Source organism: Thalia democratica, chromosome 6, assembly GCF_965202585.1.
Source record: "Thalia democratica chromosome 6, ktThaDemo2.hap1.1, whole genome shotgun sequence".
NCBI classification, from domain to species: domain Eukaryota; kingdom Metazoa; phylum Chordata; class Thaliacea; order Salpida; family Salpidae; genus Thalia; species Thalia democratica.
This window is the reverse complement of record NC_139170.1, coordinates 26,742,540-26,762,990: the sequence shown is the minus strand read 5'-3', so window position 1 is coordinate 26,762,990 and position 20,451 is coordinate 26,742,540. Positions and strand designations below refer to the sequence as shown.

At 23.6% G+C, this 20,451-nt stretch overlaps 1 protein-coding gene across 1 annotated transcript; it reads right to left on the bottom strand.

Annotated features, from left to right (window-relative positions):
- Positions 1-6,379: 6,379 nt before the first annotated feature.
- On the bottom strand, positions 6,380-15,296 carry LOC145838917 (riboflavin-binding protein-like). Its single transcript, XM_082946538.1, has 8 exons — positions 15,261-15,296; positions 13,915-14,066; positions 13,166-13,301; positions 11,467-11,577; positions 11,022-11,181; positions 10,110-10,226; positions 9,747-9,824; positions 6,380-6,441 (listed from the first exon to the last, which is right to left on the bottom strand). The coding sequence occupies exons 1-8, from the start codon at positions 15,294-15,296 to the stop codon at positions 6,380-6,382; spliced, it is 852 nt and encodes a 283-aa protein (XP_082802664.1).
- Between the last annotated feature and the right edge of the window lie 5,155 nt (positions 15,297-20,451).

Here is a 20,451-nt window from a genome sequence, read left to right as displayed (position 1 = left end):
TTCTTATATATAAAATCTTTTAAGTTTCATCGCATCAAAAGTTTTGAAATTATATATATTTTCATCACAAGAAATCAGTACTACTTGGTTTTTTTAAAGTAGTAGGAACAAACAAAAATTTTCTATAAAATAACTAGTATGGTTATCAGCAAACATCTTAGTTTTATTTTTTTTAAATTAAAGATGTTTAATGCAAGTTTTTTAAATCAAAATTTTAACCATAAGTTATATTACAAAATGAAATAACTAAATTTCATTCTACTCATTATACAAACACATATTCATCTTGAATTTTACATTTGCCATTTTATTATAGTTTAAGAAAAATCATATAGAAAAAAAAGACTAATAATTAGAGAAAAGATTATAGAATTTGTTTTTAAAGTATATCTGTTGTATAGATTTTTTGACTTCGATAAAAAATGTTTTTGTTATAAAAAAAAAAACTCATTTTGTAGTACTTTTACACATTGCCGTTTTTGTAAAAATAAAAATAAAAGTTGGCTTTGATGCTTATTTTGATATAAAAGTAGAAAAAGATGTCAATTATTTTGTTTTATTTTTATTTTTCACTTAATTGTGAGTTTTATATTAGCTTTTTAAGTTTCTAAATAATGTGACATGTACATCGAACAAAGACTTATCAAATAGTATTGTTTTTTAAAAGTCTTAAAATTGATAAAAGTTCGTAAATTTTAAGTTTTTACGCTAAAATTAAACTCAATTAAACTAGTGTTTGGACTATTTTTATTAAATTATAAATATAAGTTAGCTATAAGAATATAAAACTACTAATTAAGTAAAAGAAGAATTTGTTGTTAGAAATAGATTTTTGTTATGAAGTTTTCGGTTCGAGAGTTAAAATACGTAGTGTTAAGTTAAAATGTTAGGTCAGGGGTCGGCAAAAGTTTGGTAGTAGCAGGCAAGTTTTTGAGAAAAAATTGTGAATCGCAGCTGTAGTTTCAGTTACGACATGATATCTAGTGTAAGTTTAAAATCTCCCGTTAACTATAGCTGAGACCTTTTTATTTTAAGACTTTATTTCAAAATCTTATGCTGCATTTGTAATTCTATTCAAAAAAAAAGCTCACGGACCGCAGTTTGCCTACCTCTATGTAAGGTAATAAAATATAGAAAAAATATTTTCTTTTTGCATAAAACACAATTTTAAAAAGAAACTCTTAATTAAGTTCTTTTTCTCCAAGAAGTTTAATATAAATTTTGAACTATAGTTATTCACTTTAAAACTTCATATAGTTAAAAAAGTGCAGTCGTGGACGTTTTACAAAAATTTTAAAATAATTTAATACTGGATAATCAAAAAGAAAAAAACATCAGTTTACCTACAACACGTAGGTAGAAAGCATGAGTTAAAAAAATACTGCTATAATAAAACCTTCAAAAGATGGTCACTAAAAAATTCTTAATGGGTTTTAATTCAATAACCTATATTTTTACATAACATATTTTTAAAAAACTAAGTTGCTTTTACTAGTTTTCACAAATAAAGTGTTGTCTGAATATTTCCTCAAAGAAAAAGGCGACTTTAGTTCAAATTTGCACATTTGACCAAAAGATACAATATAAACTTTCTTCATTATATTAGTTGCAGGTTGTTTACAAATCTTAAAAGATCAATCAATACATTGTAAATCTTTGAAGTTTTAAGCAACTGGCTAGTTGTAAAACTATAAGGTAGATAGTTTAAACTGTAGAGAACTAATAATAAAACAAACTTTCTAATAGTAGAATATTTAATATTTATTGATAACTAAACAGCCTAGGTTTTGTAACTTACTAGCAGAAAAATTTTATTTTATAGTTAAACGATATTAATAAATAAAATTTTAATAAATCTTAAGTTTTGAGAATTATACTTAAAGACGACTCTTAGTTTTCAAAATTTAAACATTTTTTCAACAAAATTTTTTTTTAGACTACTTCTAAAATAAGTTTCATTTAAAGCTTTTCTTTATATCATATTATTTATTTCCTCGTTATATTACTTATTTCAAAAAAAGGAAATTCTTAATAAAAAGTGTATAGTAGAGTTTTTTTTAGTTCGCAAGAAGATGAAACTTTGAAGATGAGTTTACCGAAATTTTAAATTATTAACATGCAAAAATAAGCATTTCCAAAGTATTAATTAAAAATTTTAGATACAGTTTAAAGCATTATAAAAGTATGGAACGCAAAAAAAATTCAAGTACCGAAGTAAGAATTTAAAACCTTTTACTATACTCTTCAGCTTGTTTAAAAAATACTTACTATGTATATATATTTTTTTAAGTTGGATGAATTTAATTGAAAAGTATTATATTCAGATAAAATGCTACGATTTTCTTACTTTACAACAGTAAAGTTATAAAATTACTTCATAAAATGTTAAAGATAAAAATAATAATGTAATAGTTTGAAAAACAAAGTTTTAATTTTTTGTTAAATGCCTTAGTTTTTACTAATATGATACATTTTATAGTTTAATAAACGACAAAAAAGACGCTCAAAATGTTTGGTCCTAGGACCTGGTGCACAAAGAACCTTTAAGTTATCTAGTCGCACACCACGGATACCTTTTAACGTCTTGTCGAGGACATAACTATACATAAATATTAGATGTACTTTTAAACGCTACTGAAATACTTTTAGTTTTATTTATATCTTGTTTATATATTGAAGATTGACAAGTTTTAGAAAAGTCATATAGCATAATTGACATAGTTTTATTTTTTGTAGTTTTATTGTATATAAGTTCTGTATTTTCATACACCTGGTAGATCGCAATGTGTATAGTCTTGACGAATTAGTGTAGTATTTAGAACTGATAGACTTATTGAAACTTTATTTGTAAGGTCTTTAAAAACAACTCTATATTTGATAATGAAATTGTAGCTATACGGTACATGAACTTTTAAAAGTATTTAAACTGGTTAACTTTATTATTTTCAAATGGGCAACGTTTATTTAAACTGAAATCTATGATAACGATTTTATTATTCTAAATAGTACCTTACTGATACTGTTTGGAATAAGTTGCTTTGCATATTAAACATTTGCAAGCTAATAAATGTATTATTGTTTTTGTTTGATTAGACCGAAATAACCTATAGTTGGTTAAACAAGGAAATTCGTCGATCAACTGTAATATCATAAGCACATGAATTAACCAAATAACCATTAACAACAATCTTCGCGACATTTAACGACCTGATTTCGTCCTCATTAAGAATAATTAGGCATAAATAGTAACGATGAACTAATTTTTACTAAGAACATTAGTACTGAAGCAACCGTTTTCTGTTAGAAATCTATTAAAATTTTTTTTCTATCAATGCACTAAAACTATTATTAATCTTTTTTTTACTTATTCAGATTTTTTGTTAGGTTTTCAAGTTTTCTTAGAAGTAACATATATAAAAAACATTTGTATTTAATGGTAAACAAAACTAGACCTAGGTAAAACTTGTTAAAAAACATTTGCTAAAGTTTAAAAAAGTATAGCTTGTTTACCAAAATGTCATTATCAAGTTCTTTAAGTATAAATTTGAGCGTCGATTTTTTACTGTGTTTATTAAACTATTATTATATATACTATTGAGGTCAACGAGTATTAAAATCCTTTAGAAAATTTTAAATATAATTCTAAATATAAAAATAACTAACCTCAACTCAAAAAGTAAGACACGTTTAAAAATAATAAAAAATACATAATATCTACATGTAATTTTTTCTTTTTTGCAAAATTTTGAAAACTTTTTGTGATTTGGATAGATTAAGGTTTAAAATTTAGTAGATTTTATACATTTCAAAAAACATTTAAAGTTTTGCAAAGAAGAAAAACGGCTTGTAGATATTTATAAGGAGTAGGTATCATTTATGCACGATGGGACACTTTTTATTTTTTCATGTTATTATTACTATTTTTTACTACCTTTCGTTATTTTTTGCTATCACTGTTACCCTTGGTCGGTAACTTAGTTTTCTTTTTATTATAATTTTTTTTTCTCCAATTACTTTTACCCCTAACCCCTCTCGCTTACAAATAACCGTGCCAAATGAAGATCTACTGTACACAAAAGACCGAAAAAAAAGGGAAAAAGAATAGTTTAAGAAACCGAAGAAGATGAAGAAATGAGAAACAGAATGAACTTTTTTTTTTTTTTTGTTTTTAATTGTTTGTATTTTATTTTTACCTGTTTGTTTTGTTTATTGCATCACAGTATTTTAGATTTATATAATTTATTCTTGTTCTCTATGCAAATATATACATAGCCGATCTCGGCTAATAGCGGACCTTTTATTCATTAACCCCTTTCTTTTGGTCGGTATTTTTTTCTAATTAGTATTTTATCTTTTAATTATAACTTTTTTTTTTCAATTGTACCCCTAACCTAACTTTTGATCTATAACTTATTAATGTTAGTTTATTATTAGTTTTTTTTTTACTGTCGTGCAAAAGTTATCCTTCGCGCATGTTTGACCCGTCCCCATTAATAAGACCTATATAGGCACTTTTTATATTTTGAAATAAATTTTAATATTTGAGATATGTTTCATTAAATGTTTTTTATTTATTTCTAGTTTTATTTAAATTCTTTTGAAAACTAGTTTGTAGCGATTATTTTGTTATTTGGCTTTAAAAATATTATTTTTAGACTTATTAGCTTAATGATAACTTTTTTATTAAATTTTGTGTAAAGTTGTTAGTTTGATACTAATTTTGGTAGCAGAGTTGCCAATCTTTTTGAATTTGTACATGTATATACGTGTATGTTAAATGGGAACAGGTCAAATATGCACGAAGACACTTTTGCACGAAGGGTCAACTTTGCACGAGAGTAAAAAAAAAGTAGAAAAAAAAGATAAGTTAATAAAAGAAAAAAAATCCGACCGAGGGTAAAGGTTATTGGTAACAGTGATAGTAAAAAAAAAATAAAAATAGTAATAGAAAAAAAAACAGTTACCGACCGAGGGTAAATGTTAAGGGTAACAGTGATAAAAAAAAACAACAAAAAAAAATATATATAAAAAATAGGTTTTAAAAATTAAAACAAAAACAGAAAAAATACTGACTGTAGAGGTAGGGTAAAAGTGATAGTAAAAAAAAAAAAATAAAAAAAACAAAAAAATAAAAACTTATTTAATCTGTGCAAAAGAGTCTATGTGCAAAAGTGACCCTTCGTGCATATTAGACTCATACCCATGTTAAATAGTTGTGGCTTTTATCTAATTAAAATATGAAAACTGTGGTTGGTAGTGTCATAAAAGTAATTGTGAAACATAAGTTTTTATTAAATTAAACAACTTTATCTCTAGATATTATTAGAAAAAAGTGAAGACTTTTACTTTCGTTATTTCATTATTAAATTGAATATGCATTAGATCAAGTGTATTTACAAAGTATGGTGGGACAAAACGATTTATTCTTTTTAACGTATTCAAAAATTGTAAGCTTATAGTTCAAAGCTTCAATATACAATTAATAGATGATGGTCCATTGGAACAAATTAAAATATTAGTAGAAGTTGAATTTCTATTTCACATTGTCTTTTAAATAAATCCGAACTTTTTTTTAGTCTGATCAGTTACTAAAACTTTTGAAAAACACTTGGCAAAAACAAACTTTACGTTAGTGTAGTATAAAAAAATAATATAACTGTGGTATTTGAGTCCTTTAAGAATATATTATGTAATTACGTTATAATAATCTTCAGACTTTAACTTAAACCTGTGTAAGTTTTAGCTTTCGGAAAAATTTAAAACTACACATTTTTATTGACGAGATAAAATAAACAATACAAACAGTAAATTAAATTACAATTTATTTTACAAAAACTGATTTTTAGTTAAATTTTAGAGTTGTATTTGTTTTAAAACGAAGTAGAGAACAAACAACCTTAAAACTGATATAAATTTGTTAATAAAACTTATTGTTTTTTGTTAAGTTTAAACCCTATTTTATACAGTTTCGAATTTAGAAGTAAATAACGTGCTCACACAGTTTGTTTCTATGATCTAATTTCACATAATTTATCTGTACAGTAAATTAATGTTAAAAGGAAAATATAATTTTTGTAAAACTATAGAACAACGAAAAACGTTTAGAAACATTTAGTTTAAAAATAAAAAGCTAATCAAGTAGAAAACTGTTAACAAAGTATTATTTTGTTAAATTTATAAACGAACTTTACTTCCTAAGCTGCTTAAATTGTATCTTGTAAAACTTTAAAATAATGACGCTACTATGCGTAATATCAACATACGTAAAAAATAAGTAATACAAACTTCAGTACAAAATAAATATTAAAGTGAATCATAAAACAACTGTTTGTCTGATTGTTTTTCTTCATCTCATATTTCCAAAATTTTTAACACTAATTTATTCTTCGTCGCTACTGCTGCCATCTTTTGGTGCCGGTGAGGCTGTAATTGGTGCAGAAACTACAATTTATTTTGGTTATTGCTTTTGTTTGTGCAAAAATCAATATAAAATCTAGCTGTTTGTAACTATTAAAGTAATATCTTAGTATAAGTGTTTCAATAGTTTGATAACTCCTAAGTTTTTAGAACTAGCTTCATAAGGTTAATAACAAATTAAACTATTAAAACAGATATGAATGTTAGTTACCACCTAAAAATATGACAGCCGAGTTGTAATGTTTAAAAAGGAAGTTGCTTTAAACAAATGTAAATATACTAAGTGTAAAACCATAGGTTATAGTCAACTGCATATAATGTTTACTCATAGTATTTTCAAAAACTTTGCTAAGATGATTGCGAAAGAAAATAATTTGTTTGTTCTATTTTTATTCAACTATAACTAGATACTTAATAAAAAAATATGCTTAAGTTATGTTTTAGTTGTTTTTGTAATAAAAAGTTAGTTATAACAGTTGTAAGTATCAAGTACCAACTTTTTTAATTAGTTTAAGAGAAAAAAAAAGTTATGCTTACATGTTAAGTACATTTTTTATTTATTTTACATCCAATAGATTTAGTTTAAAAATACCAAGAACTGTACCTATAAGCACATATAGGTTTGTACTATTTTTATACAAATTAATAGTTTTGTTAGTATTATAATCACTACAAAACGAAATACAATGATTAAAAACTATAATTAAACATAATTTATATCTAATTCAAGTACGTTAATATTTATAAAATGTTAGAGAAAATATTTAAGCGTATGTTGTTTAATGATTTCATTAAAACAAACTTAAAATCTTAAACAACTAAAATTTTTGTTTGCTTACACCAACACATTTTTGTTTATTTAAGCAGGCGTTGTCAGTTTTATCAAATTTAACGAACACGTAGTAGATACATTAAGTTATTCTAATATCATATCTTGTAATACTAGTTAAAGAGAATTTAATCATTTTATTGAAAAATTATATTAATTATTAATATAACATTTCTATTTATTTTTGTTAGCTTTAACATATAAAGGAATATAATCAATGAATCTTTAATTTTAGTTTTATTTTTCAAAGCTTCTATATATTTAAGGTAATGTTAGTTTTTGCTTGCAAAAAAAGTGCAAACTTTTAAACTTCAAATTGACAACAATATTAAAAAAAAAGTTTGTATATTAGTATAGACCAGGGGCGTGTTTTGACTGGTTTCAAATTTCCTGTGAACCCCCTGAAAAGAAAAAAAAGGAAAAAGAAAAAAAGATTCTTAGAATTTCACTAAAAACGTTGTTTATTGATTTTGTTTTGGTTATTTGATTAACTTTGAATAATGAATGTTGAATTTATAACACTGAAAGGTTATAAGTTTCCGTAAAAAAAATGCTCGTTTTTTCCAGCTGAAATAGATTTTAAATAAAATTTTAATTGTGACTTGATAATAGGTAAAAGTTTGAAAGTAGTATTTTTTTCTGAGAAACTCTTTACTAAGATGCTCTTAGTTCCCATTATAAATTGTTACTTAGTGTAAATAATTTTCGATTAAGTATTGCTTTTCAACTAGTAAGTACAATTTTACTTAAAAAATTTCCAATATCATCACTAAAGTTTTATTTTACTTAGTTAATTGTATATAATAATGTTTTGTGAAGCTTTTCAACCTTGAAAAGTTCAATTCAGAGAGTTTTCTAAATCATCTTTAGACCACTACACTGCCTAGAAATTTATTCTTTTATCATTTAATGGTATTTTAAAATTTTTATTTAAGTTATTTTATTTTTGTATACATGTTAGCCACAAAGTTGATTCTTGATTTTTTGAAATTTTCAACTGAAAGAGATTTTAAAACTATCATTAGAATTCCTGCACCATCAGGCAAACATTTAATTATAATTTAAAGATACTTTAAATTATAATTTTAATTAAATAATTAAAAATTTAATTGTAATAGTCTAAACACTTTTTTTAAGTGAAATTTCAATTTTTATTTAAGTTGTTTTATTTTTGCATATGTGTTGACCACAAAGTTAATTCTTGATTTTTTTAAATTTTCAAATTAAAAACTCGCACCATCAAGCAAACACTTAATAATAATTTGAAGATTCTTTGATATAATTGTATAGGAACAAACATTTTTTTAGTGAAACTTTAATTTTTAAAGATTTAGTTACATGAAAAAATTATTTTTATTATAAATAGATATATAAATGTAAAGAGTTTAAAATTAAAAAAAAATGTAAGAACTCCATCTATACTAACATTTGAATCAAAACTTGTAAGTTCATAACTTTTTTCTAGTTCTTTTAGTTTTAATTTATCTAAATATAATACAATAAAAAAAAAATCTATTTTCTATTAATAGGACTTTTATGTGTTTTTTTTATTTCTAAGCAGGAAAAAGCATTTTAAACACAGAGTTTTTCGGCTAAATATTGCGTACTTAACTGGCAGTGCATACCTAAGAAATGCGTACTTAAGCGGCAAATTAAGAACAGAAAAAATTGTGAACACCCTTTGAAAAAAGTCTAGACACGCCCCTATAGACTAAGTTTAAAACTTATAAAACATCGAAGTTTTAACAGTTAAGAGTTTTTTATTTTTATCTAAATCTATTTATAGCAATTCTATTTATAAATAATAACAATCATAATAATCCAGGACAAGATGTTTAAAAGTATCCAAATGGTGTGGGACTCGATAATCGAAAGGTTCTTTGTGCACCAGATTCGAAGAGAAAATATTTTATGCGTTTTTTTTGTTCAATAAACAGAAGAAAATTATTGAATAAATTTTCAATGAACTAATTTCAAAGTTTATACTATGTAAACTACAAAAAAAATTCTCATACAAACATATACTGTAAGAAAAAATTTAGTCACAAAAGAGTCGTAAATTAATACAACTGATTATATGGAGTGTAAACTTAAAAGAGCTAGTTCTCGTAAATTTATTAGAAAAAAGTTAAACTTTGCAGTATATAATAAAAGTAGTTGAATCATACTATCATAAGCTTGGAACTCCTTTTTATACACTTATATGTATGTCAGACTCTTAGCATAACCATGGATTTTTGTGAAAATAATACAACTTTTTAATAAAAATAATTACAAGTTTTTGAATGTTTTTTGAATGAACTTAGATTAATGAAATTACATTTTTAGACTTCTAAGACTTTTATAACTACAAAAATAAATCAGTTAAAAAATTAACATTAAAAAACTGTTAATAATATAATCAGACTTATATAAAGCTGATTTTAGTTTGTTATATATATAAAGATAGTTAAAATAAACAACAAAACTTTTTCTTATAAAAAAGTTATTTTAAGCGAACCTGTTTCTTTATTTACAGTCATAGTTGTCATTTCTTGTGGAGTTCCCTTTTCTTTTTTCTTTGGTTGCTTATCATTTCCTAAAATAGACTAATGTTGAAAAGATCGTAATTAGTTTTTCTCAAATTTATAAAAATGAATTGTGTCTAAAATATCTAGATATTTTATTTGGTAATTGTATGATGAAACAATGAAGTGATTAAAGTAGTCTTTATTGTTTATCATAGTTTTAAGGATTTATAAAAACTGACAAACAATTTTAAACGAACATTCTAAAGCCCTAACTTTTTACAATTGAAGCGGCAAAAAAAAGTCAATAAAAACTATTTTTATACTTATATAAATTTCTTTTTATACTAATATACCTTTACTTTCTTGTCTTCTTCTATAAAATGCTATGCCTAATAAAATCAAAAAAATCCCTCCAAGTACTCCAAAAACAATACCACAAATTTTTCCTGCATCTGCATATGATGTCATAGCTGCAATATATAACAATGAGTTAGTACTTTCTTATTTTATACACTGTTTTTTTGTATCAGCTTACTATTAAAAATTTAATAAAACTAAATTTGTTGTTTATTGACATCAAAAAAATAAAATGCAAAAAAAAGAAATGTTCTAAACATAGAAAAAATTATCACCGAAAACTGTAAATTATGTACATGGTGAGCTGTAAAAATTAAAACAGTTTTCTACTATTAAACGTATGATTATACTTTCTTTGAACAATTTATTTAATCAGTAAAAAAATGACTAGGCTTTAAAATTATTGAATGATGATTAAGAGAAACCATTTGCTTCTACATAATATAGAAAATTACAATTTACTGATCAAAGTTTTAACATAGTTTTAAGTAAGTCAGAATAATAGTGTTGTTTTGTAAAAGGTTCGATAGATATAATACATGTGAACAGTTATAGTATTTATTCATGTTCTTTTATCTTTAGGTTAAAAAAGATTAAAGTTGAATAAAGTAAATGTTTTTTTTTGCGGGTTAAAGAATAACTATATTTTTGTTTTTAATTTTATCTTTTCAACTTTTTTGGACTAAAAAGTTATATTTATTTGATGATTTTTTTTTGAAAACTTGAAAATATGGTATGATAACTAAAACAAACAAAACAGTGGCGTTATGAAACTATGTTGTTTTAGTAAACTTTTTATTTATAGTTTTTCAATTTGGAATTATGATAGCTTCTTGTCTTTGATACACTAGGAAAAAGAAATTAAAGAGTTGCTATTTAACTTGAACCTATTATTGCCTTTTACTAACAGTCTTCGCAAACATCAGTTTCTACTCCAGGGTACATTTCTTCGATGATCTCTGTGTTGCGGCTTTCTTCAAAAGGGTTCAAGCATTTATCTTCATCATCTGAATACATGAATATTTGACCGAATAAGTTATCACACATTTGTTCGCCCGACCTGTAAGTCTGAATTTTTTTTCGCTTTAAAGAAAAGTAGAAATGAAAAAACTTAAAGTATTTTACAATATATCTAGAATATTTGTAGTTTGATTTAAAACCGTAAGATATCATATTCTTCTACAAAAATGCATTAATGTGTAAATAATATTTTTTATCTTAACGGCATTTTTTACTGCATTATCTTAAAGAACTATTTTCAAAACAATTAAAATACTACTTATTTTGACATAGATAATTTTTTAGATACTAATTTAGATAATTGTACAACTAAAATATTTAACTGTTACTCACCTGAGTAAAATTTCTGCAAACTGACTCCTGTCTACATTTATCTACTTCTCCTCTTTCGTGAACATTAAAACCGAGTAACCAATTTTGATTTATGACACAAGTTTTGTCACCCTGAAAACATTACAAAGCAACCTATGTTTTAGATATTACAAAAAAAGTTATTTACTTTAGTTCTTTACATCTTAAAATCAATTAAGTGTAAATTAAAATAAGCTTTTTAATTCAAAACTTAACAGTTGATCATTAGCTATGTTTACTTAAACAAAATGCAGTAAATAAAAAGAATTTAATAAACATTATTAATTTTATTTTTATAAAGAGAAATCTTTAAAAACGTAAAAACGTGTTATTGTTAAAATCAAATTATAATTTTTAGCAATATAAGTTTATCTTTGAACAAATTACTAAATCAATTTTACTTACATCGCTGTCAAAATGCTAGCAATTCGGTTAATTGTTTGACAAAAAACACAGTTATACTTTTTTTTACTATTATTTTTATAAATTAGAACTTAAATAATTCAATAACGATATATCATAAGCTTAAATCTGTAATGAACAATAGATAAAATTTCAATTTGATTATTTATGCTAAATAGTGTTGTTTAAAAATTTCTACTTTAATAAAAAACAAAGTTTTATTAGATTTTATTAAACTTTTAATAAGTAAAATAAATATATTCTTACATTCTTAAACGTGGTATAATTTAGGCTTAAAATACGGATTATACTTGTTATTCAGTATAAAATTGTCTGTTTTTTACAAATTTAACTATTATATAACAAACGAAAAGTCTTTTCAATCAAAATATTATTCTATTAACAAAAAAAAGAATGTGTATTTTTATACTTTTATATTTTATATAAAAAGAACATGTTGTAGTTTCCTAATTAGTAAGTAAATGATCGTTTAGTTGTTTTAAAAAAATGTATAAAATAGGAACTTTACTTATGAACTTCATGTATTTACATAGTTTAGTTTAAAGTTTGATCTCACTATATGTAAAATAATTAAGATAACCTTTTTAATTCAACTAGTTAACAAACTTAAAACACTTAATAACCTTTTTACAATTAACGAACTTCTTTTTAATATAAATATTGGGAATATTTTAATATAAAACATAAAGTTGCGCAATTTATACTTTGCTTTGATGATGACTTTTTTACTACTTCAAGTCTACATATATTAGATAGAGAGTATTCTAAACAGCGTTTAAAATGTATGGACAGAAAAGCTTTACTTACGTACACATAAAGTTAGATGAGTAGTAAAATATTTATAAAAAAGTGTTTATTACATCTTTAATAGTTATCTACCGGATCTGGATCAGCCCGATATTTCTTTCAAAATAAGATCCGAATCCTAGTTTAAAATACATCGGATCTTGATTCGGTAGATCAATACTTGATTTGTTTTTTTTGATAAAATTTAGCTTGTTACATTTTATTCTTTGCAAAAAACAGCTAAACCATAATAAGATGTTTAGTAAACAAAAAAAATCTCAGCAAAATGTTTAATATTCATTATGTTTTTTTCAGGAATTTTCTGCGTACTGTAAAGCTTTAGAAAGTTCATAGAATAAATTAACTATGTTATGAAACTTCGGAAAAAATATTCTTATAAGTTTGAAAAACTTTGCCAATTTTATTTGTGCAGTATAAACAATTTGTATTTAAGTTAATATTAATTACTTACAGAACAGGCATTAAACCATTTATCACAAAACCAGCTACAAAGAGGAATCCTATCTCTTGAAGTATTACCAAAAAACGGGTACAAATTCGGAGAACATTTGTATAAGCACATTAGTGCTTGAAAACTATCTGAACACCTAAAAAAAATTAAGTGTGATTTTAAATATTTTGTACTTTAAAAAATATTTTCTATCAAAAAAGTCTACTTCCTCGTTTAAATTAATTTAGAAAATAGTTTTAGCTTTTAAACTTTTCAGAAAAAAATTAAGTCTTTAAATAAGAAAAAAAAACTAGGTAAACAACTTTTTTACTGAATAACTTAAACTTATAATTTATCACAGACTATTAAAACTAAAAAATACTCAGAAAATTTTTATTAAATAGTTTCTAATTGTATCTAGATAGTCAAGTGACTATTTAAGTTATTAATGTTCATAAGCTTTTTGTTAAAGTCTACAAATATACTTTTCTATTTAAATTATTTTATTAATATCTATAGTTAATAAATTAAAAGCAACTAATAAAAAACTGTGTACAAGAAAAACTTAGCTTTTCAGAAATGTAAGCTATCGACTTAATGTTTAAAACTATTGACATTACTTTGCATATACTCATAGAATTGTTAAGAAAAACTAATTGAAGAAACTTTAGTTTTGAAACGTTAGTTTATCTGAAAAACTAAGAAAGATTCAAAAAATTTGTGTTCAAGTAAAAATTGTAACAAAACTTTACTGTATCATTAAGACTTACGCTCCACTTAGTGGCCGTCCACATTGTGTGAAATTAAATTTGCCTACGCTTTGCAAAGGTCTAGTTGCAAGAGCCTTAGATTTATCAACAGTACAGCAGCTGTTACATGAATACTTTTTACATCCTTTTAACTCTTCAGGAGAAGGTTTTTCCTTTTAAAATTTAAGTATAAATCAGAGGTGCACGACTCTTTAAATTAGACAACTCGAATTCGGACTATTCAAGTTATTGAAAAAAAATCAGGATGCCGTATCACAAAAGTTCAAATATATTTGAAACGATTAAAAAAGATTATGTAGGCCTAATTAATATCTAAAAGCCTTTTTTCAAAAGTTCAAACAACTTTTTAAATTGGGCTAAAATGTTTTAAAGCAAAGTAGTTTTAAGTATTTTTCAAATACTCTCTTCATAAATATCTTTTTAATTTTTTTACTATCATAATCTTATTTACTTAACTAAAACCGCTTATTTATTCTTTTTAAATATATCTTACTTTTTGAGATATTAAATTTAAAATATTTTTTTTTATTTGAACTGTCGTAATTGTTATGTAACTATAAAATAGGACCACTCAAATTAAAACAAAAAGTTTAAAGGCCACATATCAAAAAGTAATGAACGTTTGAAAAAAAAAAGATATGTAGGTTATATTAATATTTACAAGGTATTTATTTTTATTTTTTTTAATTTTAAATATTTTTTGAGATATGGCTAAAACTATTTTTTAAACAGAGTTATTATAAGATATTCCAAAAATATTCAACATTTTGCATAAAGAAAAAATGGCTTTTAGATATTAATAATAGCTATATTCATGTTTTTTGTTTATTCAAGTATATAGTACTTTTTGAGATATGGTCTCTTATAGATTTTTTTAAAGAATTTGAATTGTCCGAATTTGATCTTTCATGTAACCATAAATTATTTTTTAGATTAATTTTTAGTATTATATAATAAAATAATAGAAAATTTTTAAAATGTTAACTGACTTTAAAAACAGTTATTTATATGGTAATTAGTACACCAAAAAAAAAAAAAACTATAGGTAATGTTTTATGTATTTTGAACTTTTATAACCTTTTTTTTTTTGCTCATGAAAATCTCTATAAAATAAAATAAAAACACTATGATGAAGTATTTAAAAGAAAAACTATGTAATATAAAACATATATTTACACGCTATATAGTTGGATTAGCAAGAGTTGAAGAAAAAAAAAATTAAACTAAGAATTTTTGTTGTACTTTAGTTAAATACAATAAAAAAAAACTGTTTTCTAATAAAAACTAAAATACGAAACTATGGTCAAACGAATATGATAGATAAAATAACATAAATTTATGCTTACTTTATGCTGCCCTGGAGGTAGATTTGGACAACGCATTTCTGAAACAGCTGATTGTACCAATAAAATTAACACGACCCATTTATACATATTGCTTATATTAAAAATGTTAAGCTGATAAAGCTTAGTCATAAACTTTAAAAAATAATGCTAATTTAATAATCAGTTTTTTTAAACTCTTATTGAACAAGTATTTTTGGCTTATTTTCCTGAAGTAGTCCGTCCAGCTATAAATATTGTCTACCCAATCTAAACTGTTACTTATATAAGTTGGTGTAACGAGCGTTATCTTGACTTGAATGGATTTTTTTGTAATTTCTTTTTTAACCAAACTTTAAAACTGATTATTTTCAATTTTTTTAATGCTAACTTAGAACCTTTTTTTTATTCTAAAGAACGTTCTTTTGCTTAGCATTTCACAACAATTTTCATTGAATTGGGGTTATACTTTTGTAGTGGGCCCCTTTAAAAGTTTAATGTTTTTTTTTCATTTTTTCACTTTGCAACGGTTTTCTCCAATTTTTTTTCTAACCTTTTTATTATTAACATACTTATTTAATTGGGTTTTAAGACGTTATTAATTTTTTTTTCAATCTTTTTTTTATAACATATGCTTAAACAATTTTTTTAGAAAATTTCCAAATTTACACGGTTTTGTTTTTTTTTACATGGTTTTGTAGCAAAAGTAAATTATTTTTTTAATGTATTAAATTAAAACAGACTTATATAATTATGTTTTATAACGTTACTATATTTTTCCCAAATTGTCATTATTTTTCAAATATATGACCCATACAAGTTTTACCTAAATTTTTTGTTTACGTAATTTGAGGGACTTCTTGATCAAATACTATGAATTTAGGTAAAAATAAATTAAGTTATATGTTTGAAAAATAATAGTAAGTTGGGAAAAAATATAATAACGTCATGAAACTTAACTACATATATCTGTTAAAAATAAAACTTATTTAAACAACAATTTACTTTTGCTATAAAACCATATAAAAAAAAGAACCAAAACCGTGCAAATTTGGAAATGTTCTGAAAAATTTATTTAAGCATATGTTATAAAAAAAAAAAAAACGTTTTGAAAGTCAATTAAAAAAGTATGTTAATAATAAAAAATTTTGAAATAAAAAATTATTTTTGGAGATAAACGTTGCAAAGTTAAAAAAATGCAAAATTACATTAAATTTCTAAAGAGGCCCCACTACAAAAGTAAAACCCCAATTCGATTAAAATTAAAAAAGCTAAGCAAAAAAACGTTCTTTAGAATTAAAAAAAAGTTTCAAGTTAGCATTAAAAAAGTTGAAAATAATTGGTTTTAAAGTTTGATTAGAAAAAAAATACAAAAAAGCCATTCAAGCCAAGTTAACGCTAGTGTTTGTGTATCCCTGATCTAAAAAGTATAATTAATGCAAGATAAAATGGCTTAAAAATAAAACGTGATACTTTCTTCATAGAAACAATTTGCCTGTTAAACAAAAAAAAACAAGTAACTGATTAATGTCCTTGCATTTAAGTACTTTTATAAGTTTTGTTTTACTAATGGCTCAAAATGCTTTCATCGATAAAAAATGGTAAGAATGTATATTGATAATACTATCTACGGAACAGCTTTTAGTAAAGTTTTAATCAACTTTCAGCTCTGTTTTCATTGAAAGTTAAAATATTTTATTTTTGGTCATAATTTAGTTTTTTCAATAATATATTTTAATTTGCTTTAATTCATCATTAACTAAGTCATCTTTTTTCTTTATTATGCACCAGTACTTAAACTTAATTTTTTTCGAAGTTACTAGACTAATAAAACAAAATTTACTGATTAAAAAAGTTATTTATTAAAAACAATGTTACGCTGTATTATACTGACAGACAGATTATTAAATTCTAAATATTTTATTTTAAGAACAAAAAGTTTAGTACTAGTTTCTAAGTATGTGTATGCAATTGTTTATAGAAATGAACTTGACTTAACTGTACCCCTTAAGTTTGTTTTATTTGACGTCAGTAAACTTAAATAGCTTATATATTTTATTATATGCGTAAAATGAAAAACATCTGCACAAGAATCGCTCAGTTGTAGGCGTATTTGCATTTAAAATTGATTAACTGGAAACCAGTTTCGGTATAATTCAAAATATAAACAACTTGTTATGGTATACTTTTTATATAGAAGTCTACACGTGTATACCTTTAACCAAGTTGTTAAAAAAAATTACAGCCGTTTTGATTTTTATGTTCATGTATAGCATAAGCAAAATAAAATCAGTAAAATTTTTATTTACTTAATTCTCTTGCTTATTAGTTACACAGTTTTCCATTAATGATTTACTATACCTAACACACCCATTTTTATGTACAAATTTACTTCTATTTTAAAGCCGGGATCGTGTTTTCAATCTAAAAGAAGATGGTTCAACATATGTAAGATAATACACTTTTGTTATAATGTTTCATATGAAAACAAAACTTTAGACTGTCTCACTGGTAAACTTAATGCAAAAAAAAAACTATGAATGTTGCAATTTCTTATGCTAAGTAGAACTTTTTTAAATTATTAAGTATAAATTTGTTTATCAAACATATAATTTTAAGATACATTTAATAGTTTTTGAAATTCTTTATAACAAAGTAATTTTTTTAGATAGTGATAGTTTTTTAAACTTTCTTCATCATCAAAAAATGTATTTTTAACTTTACATATAATTTCGTTATTAGTTTTAGTAAATGGTTATAATTTAGTTAATACACATTCTTGACTGTAACTAGTTTTGTGTAAGTACTTTATTAACAACTAATTAAATAAACATAGCTTTCAGTTTAAGATAAAACTATATGTTTAGTAGTATTAGCGTTTAACTAAGATCTGTAACTTTAAATTTATAATTTATATGGATTCTAACATACAAAAATACTTTAAAACACAGCTCAATAGTTATAAAGCAATATATAAAACTTCTTTGTAACTAACTTTCAAATATATTAACAACATACTATAGATTAAGATATTTTTGCCATAAATTAAAGTGAAATTTAAAAATTTAATAAATTAAATTTCAGTTAGAAACCTGTCTTTATTCTTAAACAAGCTTATTTGAATGAACCAATAAGTAAATGATGTAATTTAAAAATGATTTTAAGGAGAATACTTCGTTGCAAACTCATCTTCTAGTTAATATTTAGCTATTTTTTGTTTAACTAGTCTACGGTTATTTAAATAGCGCGCCAACAAAGGTGTACTGTTTTAAATTAATTATAAACTCATAATTTAAATAGCTTGACTTAACGTAATTTAAAAAATATTTTCTAAAGTAAAATTTTCTGTGATATTCTAACAAAAGGCTTAAACTTTAGCAGTTAAAGGTTAAGTTTGTACACAATTTTGAAAAGTAAAATAAAAAGCTTTAAAAGATAAAAAAGGAGTATCATAAACAGTAAAGTAATTATAGTGAGTTTCAAATTTACGCTCAATTTAAATTTTATTAAATTAATTAAAGACTAAAAGAGTTTTTTATTAAATTTTCATATTCAAATCTAAACAAAAACAAAAGTTTGATTTAATATAAATTAATGCAATCAAGAATGTTTCATACAGTAGACTACCGCATAAGTACGCAAATTGAACCCGACCAAAAAGTGCGTACTTAGCACGGGTAGTGCGTACTTTTTGACGACATAGTATAATATGAAATTTAGTTGTTTGTTTTCTTTCTCACAACTAACCACCAAATAATTAAGCCAAATAAACAAGGCTTTTTATTTTAGATAACATTTAATACATAATTCTAATCTGCAAAATTTTTTAATAGATTTTAAAATAATTTATTTTTTCTATTAAAAGTTTCTACAAAATAAAAAAAATAAATTTATCATAATTTTTTTTATTAGCTTAAAAGTGTTTGATTTTTTTTATTTGAAAGAAAAACGTTTCAGGACTGTTTTTGTAAGAAAGTTTATATCAGTAGAAACATTTATAGTATAAGTGCACAATGATAAGATGCTCATTAATTTTTTTTTAACATTAGTTTTTTGTTGTTGTTGTTTCTTTTTGTATGTTTATTTTGACTTTATAAAATTTGTAACTAGTTTTTGTGGTTAACTAGTTTGATATTATGTCAAATTAAAATTAGCATTTCTTTTGCAGATATTCCAAAATTTTTTGAATAAAAAAAAAATTTAGAAAATTTTAGAATAATTTAGAGAAATTTAGAAAAATGGATGGAAAGCGTCAGAAAATGACTCTACGGAACAAGTCAAAGGATAAAGGTAAAGTTGCACCACCAAAGCCAACCTATGTCTCCCGTGTTAATATGAGGGAACTTCTTAGGATTTTCAATGATGAAATGAGAATGGATTTTTGATTTTGTCTTTCTTGATAAGTGCGTACTTAAGGCGGGGTGCGTACCAAAAAAAGTGCGTACTTAAGCGGTAGTCTACTGTAGTAGTTTGTTAATTTTTTCACTTTCATGATTTTCGTTCATTAAAAAATATTTAGTACCAGATTTACTTTTGTAACTTACAACTTTTTTATGAAAAAAAAGGATTATTTTGTAAAACACCATACAATTTAAATGCATGTTTGGATTTTGACAGAATAGATTCATGATATAAACCTGTTTTTACATTTTAAATCACTAACTCATTATTTAAGCTTTTATTTAACAAGCTTAGATATTCTACACTACATACTTTATTGAGAATAAGTGTTGATGTTAAATAGTAAGCTTAATATAGTATAGTTATAAATTAAAAGATACAAGAGTTTAAAGCAATTTAAGTTCAGCTTAACTAGTTTTAAGTTTTACAAATCAAAATAAATTATTTATACTAACACATAGTATTTTCAATACAACAAATAATTATCTTAAAGTAAAAAGCTGTTAGTTGACGAGCAATTTGCTTCTTCTAAGAATTCTACTTTAACTTACTTTAAAACATACTTTTAGTATAAAATTTTTGATGGAAAAATGTAAAACTTTAGTTTAATAAGTTACTAGAAATGAAAATTAAATGTTTTGAACTTTATAGTAGCCTAAAACTAACTTCTGTGAATCGTTTGTAGCAAAAATTTAGGAAAAATTATCGAAACTCCCTATCCCAAAAAAATTGCATGTAATTAAGTTGAACGTAAATACACTTTAAGCTAGATAAAACAAACTTATCTGAAATAATAACTCTATTCACTAATGTT